Below are 11,779 nucleotides of genomic sequence, written 5' to 3' on the forward strand. Positions count from 1 at the left end.
AGCCCCTTTAAGGGGGAATACGAAATTGAATTTTATAAAGGGCGACTACATTTTTAGGGCCTATGTTGAATGTGAATCACACCTAAACATCAAGTTTCTTTCTGCTATTCACTTAACTCTTCTCAATTTTGTTTTGTTAAACTTCAGAATTTTTAGAAAGTAGTTAGCTTAAAGCAAGCGTCAAACTACGATCAGGGGTTCATCATTATTGATTACCTCAATTTGAACCATGGAAAGATATACCTACAATCGATCAACGCGTTAGAGGTATTCAGGCTTATTATAAAACTATGCGATCAAGTTGCATATCGTGTGCTTCTTGTTTTAATCGTGAAAATGTGCTTACCATCAGAAGAATTGTGCAAAAATCTAAGCCGTTCGACTTTTTCTTTTTGAGTTTATTCGAAATAATTTGGCACATTAATTTAGAACTTAATTTATGCCTTAGAGTCATCTAAAATTTGGAATTTCGTATGGAGGTGTGCCTCCATACAAATATCATCATATTTAAAAAAATAATAATAATTTCCTTCGTAATGTGTGTTATATTCAAAATCAACGTTAACCACCTAATAAAATAAGAATTTTGAAAGAAACTATAAATCTCCATGTAATTAGGGTCTTACATTCTACATTACTTCTGTGCTGCACTCTATTTTTCAGCTACTGAACTATTCGCAAATAACACCGCTGTAAGTATTAATTCAAAAGTCCGCTGTAAAGTATAGAAAATCAAAAACTTCTGTCACCTTCTTTACTTTGACATATTTCTCATAATTGAAAATTTATTCACAAGAAAACAAAAAGCATAAACATATTTCTTAGCTTTTTTAATTAAATTTTATACAAAAATAAGTAAAAATGCAACGTGAAGAAAAGCAATTAGAAATGACTCTGGACGCAGTCCTTAATCGTTTAAATGATTTAAAAAATTCTATCGGTTCAATGATACATAAAATCGAAACCGAATACGAGACCATAAATTGGCCAACATTTCTTGACAATTTTGCTTTAATTTCAAGCCATGTAAGTAAAATAAAGAAAAAACAAACTTTTTCTAATAAAATTGCTAACGAAACTGTATATTTTAGTTAACAGGCCTGTCGAAGATATTGTCTAAAGAACTTGGGCCTCCTTTACGGAATCGTACTGTTTTGCCTTTGATGTTATCCCCCGAACGAGATGAAGCCCTATGGAACCTTACTGAAGGTCGTGTCCCGGTCTTTTCACATGATATCGTTCCAAATTACTTGAGGACAAAGCCTGATCCAACAGCCGAACAGAAAATGATTCAAAATGAACAAAAGGTTCGTCATTATTCGTTTGTTCATGAAACAAGAAACTAAAAAGAAAACCTTTTAACTTTCAGGCAGCAAATCTCTCAATGGAAACGGCAATGAAACAGGTTGCCCAATACAATAAGGTCGTCACTCATATCTTGGAAATGGTTAGCAAAACTAGAGAAGACTGGGAAATCGATTCTTCCTCTCGAGCAGGAATCCAACAAACAAGCAGCAACGCCGATACCCATTTATTAGTCCAAGCTGTTGGAATGGGAAAAGGACTAAAGACAGCAATGCAACTCTCCGGACCTGGTTCAGCTGCAGGTGGAATGATGGTACCACCAGCTATTCGCCAACCATCGCCCATGAGCTCGGTCAGTCCTTCGGGAGTCAATCAACTCGGCAAAGCGCCATCAGCCATTAAAACAAATATCAAGTCTGCCAATCAAATTCATCCATTTGGAAGATAATTGGAAAAAATGTTTTTTTGTACAGTAGCTTTAAGTTTGCGTCAGTAATAAGAACTAAATTTTGTGTGAGGATTGTTGAGAACTCTGTTTTTTTTTTTGAGAATATATCGTACTTATCTCAATATTTGTCTCTGAGTCTATCTTTTGCCTGCCTTTTACAGAAATAGTTTACATCATGAGTCTGCTCCGTTGAAATCAATCTCAAGTCCCTGGTCTTTTAGGGGTTCTTCTATCCAACATAGTTTCAAGATCAAGTCAGGCATTCTTGTAGGAACAACACAATAAATCTAAGACGACCGAGGTCCAAAAGCTAGAAAAACGTTTAAGTTTCTAAAAAATTCGACTCATCTTTATTCCAATTAATATGAGAACTTATGAATAACAGTAAATATAGAGAAATATCTTAAACCTAAATACATTTATATACCCTTCTTGTGTTTTAAACAGCCATTTCCATGGCTATCTTTGGATAAGGCTTATAGTCAACGATTTCGAAATCATCGAATGTAAAATCTTCAATCTTCTCTACTTTTCGCTTAATCACCAGTTTAGGGAATGCTCTCGGGACTCGCTTCAATTGTTCCTTCAATGGCTCAACATGATTATTGTAAACATGAGCATCACCAAGAGTGTGGACAAAGTCGCCCGGCTTCAAGCCTGTAACATGAGCAATCATATAGGTTAGCAGAGCATAGCTGGCAATATTGAATGGTACACCCAATCCCATATCAGCCGAACGTTGATACAACTGACACGAAAGCTCTCCATTAGCCACGTAGAATTGTGCCAGACAATGACATGGCGGCAATGCCATCTTAGGCAGATCACACGGATTCCATGCACTCATAATTATGCGACGATCAGTGGGATTCTCACGAATGCGATTAATCACCTCATTCAATTGATCGATTCCCTCACCGGTGTAGTCATCATGACAAGTGCGATAAGTTGCACCGAAATGACGCCATTGAAATCCATAGACCGGACCCAAGTCACCCTCTTCGCGGTCGGTGAAACCACATTTATCAAGAAACTCACGTGTGCTATTTCCATCCCAGATGTGAATGTTCTTCTCCTGCAGCAGCTTTGAGTCGGTTTTGCCATGGACGAACCAGATGAGCTCCTCGGCTACTGCTCGCCAGAAGACACGCTTTGTTGTCAACAATGGAAAACACTCACGCATATCGAAACGCATTTGTGCCCCGAAAAGTGATAGAGTGCCCACTCCTGTGCGATCAGAACGAGCCACGCCTGGAAATAAGACATAAGAATGTTAATATTCGTAAAACTACAAGTTATTCTATGAACGAAATTTAGATAGGAACTTATATTATAATAATGTCTATGGAATGGAAACTTGTTGGTTGGCATTGATTACAAAAAGGAAAATAGATTCGTTGACGTTAAAAGTATAGGAAAATAATGTCTTTAAATAAACATTCTAAATCAACTACGCCATTACTACTCATTGTCATTACCTTTGTTGATGATTTTCTGGATAAGATCTAGGTATTGTTGTTCATCAGGATTTGGAACTTCTGTTCCATTAGTGGAAATTGTTTTAGTTTCTCCATTTGTGTCCATTTTGTAAAGAGTGCTATAGAAATTCTATTTCGAAGAAAATAAAGGAGACTTAAACAACAAGACGAATAAATTCAACATGGAATTTGCAAATGCAACTGAAAAATTAAATAAAATACGCATAAAACTGCAAGAATTGAATTGTCATATTTCAAAACAAGAAATTTCGGCGGGATTTTAAACTTTTTGTGGAGCTTTTTGGATTGAGATGTAGCTGTAGTGATGTGCACGGAATCGAGTTATAATCGATTTAATTCGATAACATGCAAAGTTTGAAACACTAAAGTACTATTCACATGAGCACTACCAACGAACAACGAATGAACGAATATTCGTCGATTTTGACGTTTCTTTTACATGAGAGTTTTTAATTCGTCGCGAATGAAGCTACAGCCGAACACCATACACCACCGAAACCAAAACAAGAATGATTTTTTAGGTTAAGTACGCGCGATTATTTTAAGCGAAGCGCAACTTACAATTTTTTTCACGACGAATAAATTTGTTTTTTTTTTTTAAATTTATTAATATGTGATATTGAAAAGTAAAAGTATGCATCATAAATCAAATAGAAACCATATTGTTAACGGTTTGTTTAGAATTTGTGTGGAAATATGTCTTCAAACGTGTATAAGCTCACATTTTGTTATATTTTATTCGTCGTTCGTTGGTCGCGCTCATGTAAATACTACTTAACACCAGTGTTTTTTTGAATATTTATACGTGTAGTACAGTAGAAATAATAAAATAGTAGAATCACAGCCAGTAAAAGGTAAAGTGTCTGGGTCTTGCAATACCCGTGGCATTATGGTTAGTGCAATGGACTGTCATGCCAGTGTTTTTGGATTCAAACCCAGCCTATGCCATATTCCAATATCACAGGAAAGTTCTTTGGAACAAAAGAGAAAGATGTATCGGCTTCTTCCATTTTATTTGACAGAACTATGCATCATTTGATGTTCAAATGGTAGACATGTGCATTCAAGAGGACACGAACTTCAAATATGCACGTGGAATGTTAGGTCCCTTAACAGCCCATGCGCGGCCGAAGAATTAGCGGAGGCCCTAGACCGCTATAAAGCAGATATCACCACCATCCAGGAAATACGATGGGATAGGCCGGGCAAAAAGAGGATGAAAAACTGCGATATTTACTATGGTGACTGCTACTACGAAAACCAACGGCGCTTATTTGGATGCGACTTCGTCATTGGAGCTACACTTATGCAAGATGTCTTGAGTTATAGGTGCATCAATGAGCACCTCATGACCATACGCATCAAAGCTAAATTGGGCAACATTAGCCTAACATGCGCGCACGCCCCTACATAAGAGAAAGACGACAACACCAAAGATATGTTCTTCGAGCTCCTAGACAAAACACCAAAGATATGTTCTTCGAGCTCCTAGACAAAACATATGAGCAGTGTCTTAGCTAGATATTAAAATTGTCCTGGGTGATTTTAATGCCAAGCTAGGAAGGGAAGACATCTTGGGTGGAATAATCGGGAAACAGCCTGCACGACAACACTTCCGACGACGGATTCAGGCTCATAGATTTTGCTGCGGGGCGAAACGTCGTGATAGCAATTCGAATTTCCAGACCGAGTTACAAGTAACCTCTCTCGAAGTTCTCTGCCGCCAACACAATGTATCGAAAAATAGTAGCAACATCGCACAATATGCAATCAGAGAAGCCGCCTCTGATATGCTGGGTTTCAACCAGCCACCAACAAGGAACCCCTGGTTTGATGAGGAATGTCGGCGGGCAAATGCAGCCGAGAGGACGAGAGCTGCTCATGAGCTCTTTCAGCAGAAGTGGTGAGAGGAACGCCGACTTCTCAGAAGGAAAAAGAGAGGGCATGAGAAGCGTGCGGTTGAAGTTGTTGAATTGTTTAAAAGCAGGAATGAAGTTTGAATGTTTTATGAACAGGTGAAACAAAATTCACAGGTTCCTTAACCTAGAACCGAAGGCTACAAAGACGAAAGTGGAAACATCGTAGTGGAAGCGCAGTCAATGCTGAGGATATGGAGGATCACTTCTGCATACTGTATAACGGCCACGACGATTTGAATTCCGCTGTTAAGCAGGATGATCCATTAAACATAGACGACGAAAGGCAACAATCCCGTCCTCCCGACTTAGACGAAGTAAAGATTGCCATATCTAAGTTGAAGTCTAATAAAGCAGCTGGAGCGGATGGCTTGAATGCCGAGCTCTTTAAAGCAGCTGGAGATAAGTTGGTTAGGAGCATGCACCAACTTATCTGTAAGATATGGTCGGAACAAAGCATACCCGATGAATGGAACCTCAGTATTGTTTTCCCGATCCTGAAAAAAGGAGACCCTCTAAACTGCAATAACTATAGATGAATCAACAACCTGATATGTCCTAATCAGTGTGGTTTTAGACCAGGAAAGTCCACAGTTAATCAAATATTGACATTATGGCAGATCCTGGAAAAAATCCAAGAACACCAAATCGACACCCACCATCTTTTCATCGATTTCAAGGCCGCATATGACAGCATCTACAGGGACGAGCTGTATAGAGCCATGTCTAGTTTTGGCATCCCTGCCAAACTCGTTCGTTTGTGCAGGATGACCATGGAGAATTCACGCTGCTCCATAAAGGTTGGAAACAACTTAATAGAAAATTTCGATGTCAAAAAAGGTTTTAGACAAGGTGATGCGCTGTCATGTGATTTTTTTAACATCGTGCTTGAAAGAATAGTGCAGAGCTCACACGTCAACACTAAAAGTCTGTCCAATTACTGGCATATGCTGATGACATTGACATAATCGGAAGAACTCAGCATGATGTCAATGGGGTTTTTGTGAGTATTGAGGCAGATGCGGCAAAAATGGGTTTAACGGTTAATGAGGGCAAAACAAAGTACATGCTGTCGTCAAGAAAGGACATACAACATCGACGTCTTGGACCGAGCTAGATGGAGAAGTTTGTTGGGTGAGGCCCTAGTTCACACAGGACTGTAGCGCTACCTTAAGTAAGTAAGTAAGTATGCTTCATTAAATGGTGCAGAATATGCACGTATGGACATAAATTGCGTGCAGAACAATATGCAGAGATGACCAGTTGCACTGTTTTGGCACTTTTTATTAAGTTAAAAATAGTTCTTGTTTGAATGTTTATATGTTAAATGTTAAGTTGCAACAACTTTCGAATATAAAACCCAACTCACTGTACTTTAAATTGAATGAAAAAGTGCAAGGGTAACTTCTTTTACACTTAAGGTCGTCCAACCACTAGACAACTTAAGGGTAAGTAAAGTACTTTTCTTAGACTCATAGAAGAGCACACGCTAGTCAATTACGTTTCCGACAACTTTCAATTACATATACTCTCGTACAGATAATCAACTAAAAATTGAGAATACAAAACTGCACGTATGTATAAACATATTTATACAAACTTATCACAGAAATCATTCAGGAATAAAATCATTCAGGAATAAGGTTACTAATTAGTTGAAAAGTTATCGGATATTGTTAGTTGCTCGCTTATAGGTAAAATACAAATGTATATTTTTAAAGAATATTTTAATCAAGTTATTAGTGTATTAAATGTTTGAAATTTCGTTTAACATTTATTGAACACAACCAATTGAAAGCTTTTAGAGCTTTTCTTTTTTAATTGCAATATAAAGGAAACAGGAAACAACAAAATAAGACAATAATTTATAGTTATATTTCAAATTCAAAATTAAATGACTTTCAAAGACGGTTTTTCTAATAAATCGTATTGGAAGGAAATCATGGGAAGTTGTAATATTTTATCTTTCTATAAAACTCCATTATTTAAATGAAAAAATGATAAGTGAAGAAGAAATGCTTAAAATAAGTGAGCGAGACAAAAATATTTGAAACGTCAAAATAACTTGCTTCGAAAGACGCGAATGTGACATCTCTCGAAAGGATAAAATTATAAAATTATTTCAATTTTGCATAAGTATATATGTTTGTTCAAATGTATGATATTTCTTTCGGGTTCAGGATACATTTATAACAAGAGACAGATCATTATCTTTCAAAATTTGTATGGGGAATTTTGTCACCATGTATGCAGTCCAAACAAATGTGTCAGTAATAGGTCAGTTCCAATTAAAAAAACCTCATTGAGATCTCAATGTCACTTTGACGGAAGATAAATCAATTTATATATTTAACATTTAAAAAACCCTGTCAGTCAGAAACATCTTAAAAATACTCTCAATGGAATCATGTACATTTTAAAACGATGGTGCGGAAAAGTTTTACAAATTTCTTAGACAGTGCAACTTTTTATTAAGTAACACTTTAGGATGAATAAGCAGAGGTGGAATCGGCTAAGGTGATAGTTGACTATCATTTTTTTTGATAATCAAATTGACTGTCAATTTCATAACGTTTGTCAAATTGACTGTCAATTTCATTATGTCTGTGTAAGATGATTCAACTCAATTCAATTCGATTGAACAATTTCAGATTAAAATTGTCAAAATTCATTGTTGCCTTGGTGAAATTTTGATTCCTGGGTGAAAAATTGATTCCTATAAAATATCTAAATAAAAGTATGAAATTGGCTCTGTTCATAAAAATTCAAAAATTCATAATTCTCTTGTTTTTTCAAAAATCATAACGTTTGTCGGTCACTAGAATGTATTTCTGTATCTTAAAAGGTTAACTAAAACAAATTTTAAATTCTTTTTTTGTAAACGTTTGGTAGCTCTTTTCAGGAATGACATATTTGTAGAAAAATGACTACCAAATTTTTCTAGTGACAGCTTTTTAGGTATCAATTTGACTATCACCTTACACAGATCAAATTCGATTATTTTGACTGTCAACAATCGCCTTAGCCAATTCCACCCCAGGATTCAGAAATGCATTTTAATGCATTTAACCACAGAGTCAACAGGAAGTTTATCTGGCTTCATTGTATATATACATATTTACTATTTATATTTATACAAAATATATATACAATGCTATATAGAATATAGTCATTTCTATTATAAAAGCGACTTATGAGAGGTCCTAAGGTCACGTCTTATACAGAGGTAGGTTGTCAGAAGAGTTTGAAGTCCAAAGTGGAGTCAAACACGTTGTAAGCAATTCTATTCTTATTGGTGATCATTGATCAATAATGTGCTGCGTGCAGTCTCGAAAGGAAACGGAGAAATAGACTTTGACGAAATACCTAAAACATCTCGTAACCACACACTCATACCCTCTGGGGGATGGTTGCTCAACAACCAGAAGAAAAAGGAAAGATTTTTAGTATTTTGTAAATATTGTCTCGATTGAAGCGAAACGAACAAGATATAGCTAGCTAATCGGAAATCTTAGGCTGCATTTGGGATGATGTCTAATGTTTATAGGAACAACTCTCTCTTAGCTTTAAGACAAGGCTACCACTGTTCCGCTCATACGACGAATCGGTATTGTTTTGGTATACGGATGAAACAACAAAAAAATAACAGTAAATATATGTAAGCAGAAATCTTCATTAAAAGGTGTCTACGAAACATTCAACGGGGTTTTCAGTCCAATCGTAAATAAAATAAAGAACAATACAATCGAATGAATCATAGAATTCCAGCATAAACGAACATAGCTAATGTCATTGACATACTATACATGGACTGCTAGTAGCCAACTTCACGACGGTTCCACTTTTAACGGACAAAACACTAGCGCAAAGAGTGCTATGCGGAAAAATTGTGTAACATTTACATTTAATACTCACAATCACAGCGCACAGCCTGCTTCTGCTTCATTTTGCACGAACTGTCAAAATTTTTCAATAACATACAAAAAAAATATGGCATCGTTTGTCTTCAACAAATTATACTACATGTCAATACTTTCTATGTCAGAAAATGCTTATCTCAACTAAACACAAACAGATGTCGCTGAATATTTAATAACTTTTTTTACCAGTGTGCCTAGAAGGGCTAGTGTAGCTAATTTGAAGTGGAACCATTTTTATTCAAATTTTGTATGAAAAATTCACACTCCTAACAGTACATGTATAGTATGTCAATCGACGTTTTCTTTTTTAGTTCAGAACAGAGCTCGAACTGTCAAATGGATCAACGCTATGACTGTTTTTCAATTAATTCGATTAAAGAATATTTTGAACGCGTTCAAACAGACGTCAAGAAACAAATACATATATCAAAAAATTGCCAAAAATTAACAGATATCATAAAAAAATAAATAAATTAATTAATATATTCATTTCCACAGTATTTTTTGATCTTCATCATCAAAAAACAAACTAAATGCTCGCCTTAAAATAATTGCTTTATCCATTTTTGTTGAACAATAAACTAGTCTTAGTTTTCTTGATTAACAAATATTTATGTTTGACAGTCTGAACATTTTACATTTCAAATAATGACAGTTTATCACTCAAGTTAATTCATAATTAAATCAGAGTGCTCTGAACGTACTTTGCTCAGAACTCTACTCTACTCTTTTCGCTCAGACTCTGCTCAATGCTTAGCTCTGAACTAAAAAAGAAAAACGTCAAATGGCTAATATATTATAATGTGTAGAACATTTAGAATAAGGGGCAACATCTTTTGATAAAGAGGAGAACTCGCTTCGTTAAGCATCAAGCAACATCTAGTGGTTAAGAGGAGAACTCGCTACGAGAACATTCAGCGCCTACAAGAACTTAGTAGTTTCTCGAACCGATTTGAGGTTTATAAATAGGCGCTCGGAAGCGAAGCGGATTATTATTGATTGTTAACTGCGATAACATAAAGACTGTGTTAGAAAAGTAATAATGAAAGTAAAGACAGTGTTTGAAAAGTAATAATTAAATTTAAATAAAATATATTTGTGTTTTATTTAAAAGTGTGAATAAATTTTAATTATCAGACCAAGCCGAATATTACAATATTGTAAGTAAATTTTTTAAACGTTTAGTATTTATATCAGATGTTTTTTTAAGAGCTTGAGAACTTAAAAATTAAAAAAAATAGTATTACTAAAATTCACTTTTCATTATTATAGTGCTTTTGTATTTTGCATAATGTAGTTACACAGTCCATTCGATCGATTTCAAATTGTTCACTACTTTTCGTAATATATTTTGACGTATGGCTTCGTCGGTGATGCCTTGAATGCTTCAAAAGAGTTGCTGGTTTGAATACACAATCTCATATAAATTTAAGTTGCACCAACAAGTCTTTTTATGATCAGACAAGAACACAGCTGAGAGCCTGACTACATTATCAAAGTCAGAGCTTTCTGATTTATTTATAAAACACACTGGAGAACTGATTGTCAAAACTTTTATAATCCACGCCATCTGTCTTTTTTAAACCATACGAAATAAATTAACCCAGATTTTTTTTGACAGCTCAGTTCTCTTTTTTAAGCCTATATTGAAAAACGAAGTAAGTTGTCACAAAATTGACCCAATTGACATCCTGTTAAAAACAAATGGCCAATGGCCAATGGTCCTAAGACCTAAAACTCAACTTATCACCGTTTCTTAAAAAAGAGCTTTAACATACCAACTGACATACTGCAAGTTAAACTATTTTCCACAAATGGTAATTGAAGAAATTATTTTCCATATATACATTTATTTCCCTTAATTTCCCATATATAAAACATTTAAAAATGTTCTACCATTATGTCAAGGTACCTATAGACAATTTTCTTGTTTCGAAGCCATAATACTACATCAAAATTAATTACTAAACCTCTTCCTCAAATTTCCTGCTACAAACATATCTAACCTCATAAATATTATGTATGTATGTATGTCAGAGAGTATCTCTATTATATACTCACCCACTCACTCGCCTATACCTATCCTAATCTGGCTACAAAAATTCTTTTATGGATTCAACTGTAAATGGATTTAATTAATTTCCAAACGATTGAGAGAACTCATCCTTAGAATTGTAATTCCATTGAATTGAACTTTCCACTTCCGTTTATAGAGGAGTAGTATAGAGAAGAGTATAGCGAGGATATACAAATCATAAGCCACAAGAATGCAGGCGCATATTCATCCTTCAGGAAGAAGACGAGGTGGTTGGTTTGGTTGGTCTTGGTAGTAATAAGACTACCAACTACTATACCATACGACCTATACGAGCCTTGTTGATTAAGATGGCTTCCGTCATCATTTTTGGTACAATACAATTTAATTACTTGAGATTAGAGAGTACGGATAAAACGAGTAAATGTCATTGTCTGATAAAATAAGATTCACTCAAGATGAGATGCGGAGATTAAGGAATGGCAAACTTTACAACATAGATACATGTGAAACATATATTATGATATTAAACAGCAGGAGAAGGATGTTACTTGATTGTTGAAGCTCAACAAACGCATCAAGTAGTTACAAATAATCAAGTGAAGATACTCTTACCAATTAGATACTCCTCAGAAAGCATTATTGATGTTTTGAAG

The 11,779-nt window shown here is 35.2% G+C and overlaps 2 protein-coding genes across 2 annotated transcripts; one reads left to right on the forward strand and one right to left on the reverse strand.

Annotated features, from left to right (window-relative positions):
* The first annotated feature begins 768 nt into the window (after nt 1-768).
* On the forward strand, nt 769-1,877 carry LOC129947364 (mediator of RNA polymerase II transcription subunit 8). Its single transcript, XM_056057902.1, has 3 exons — nt 769-1,026; nt 1,092-1,307; nt 1,370-1,877. Exons 1-3 carry the CDS (start codon nt 862-864, stop codon nt 1,751-1,753), a joined length of 765 nt encoding a protein of 254 aa, XP_055913877.1. The 5' UTR covers nt 769-861; the 3' UTR covers nt 1,754-1,877.
* A 162-nt stretch (nt 1,878-2,039) lies between these two features.
* Nucleotides 2,040-3,489, reverse strand: LOC129947363 (thymidylate synthase). Its single transcript, XM_056057901.1, has 2 exons — nt 3,232-3,489; nt 2,040-3,004 (listed from the first exon to the last, which is right to left on the reverse strand). Exons 1-2 carry the CDS (start codon nt 3,335-3,337, stop codon nt 2,193-2,195), a joined length of 918 nt encoding a protein of 305 aa, XP_055913876.1. The 5' UTR covers nt 3,338-3,489; the 3' UTR covers nt 2,040-2,192.
* Nucleotides 3,490-11,779: the final 8,290 nt, after the last annotated feature.

This window comes from Eupeodes corollae, chromosome 2 (genome assembly GCF_945859685.1).
Source record: "Eupeodes corollae chromosome 2, idEupCoro1.1, whole genome shotgun sequence".
NCBI classification, from domain to species: domain Eukaryota; kingdom Metazoa; phylum Arthropoda; class Insecta; order Diptera; family Syrphidae; genus Eupeodes; species Eupeodes corollae.

What these genes read in the sequence shown, in the direction of transcription:
- LOC129947364 (XM_056057902.1), top strand. Translation starts at nt 862, where the DNA reads ATGCAACGTGAAGAAAAGCAATTAGAAATGACTCTGGACGCAGTCCTT. An exon ending in TTGCTTTAATTTCAAGCCAT is followed by an intron (nt 1,027 to 1,091) that starts GTAAGTAAAATA and finishes TGTATATTTTAG; the next exon opens with TTAACAGGCCTGTCGAAGAT. An exon ending in TGATTCAAAATGAACAAAAG is followed by an intron (nt 1,308 to 1,369) that starts GTTCGTCATTAT and finishes TTTAACTTTCAG; the next exon opens with GCAGCAAATCTCTCAATGGA.
- LOC129947363 (XM_056057901.1), bottom strand. Translation starts at nt 3,337, where the DNA reads ATGGACACAAATGGAGAAACTAAAACAATTTCCACTAATGGAACAGAA. An exon ending in CCAGAAAATCATCAACAAAG is followed by an intron (nt 3,005 to 3,231) that starts GTAATGACAATG and finishes TCTTATTTCCAG; the next exon opens with GCGTGGCTCGTTCTGATCGC.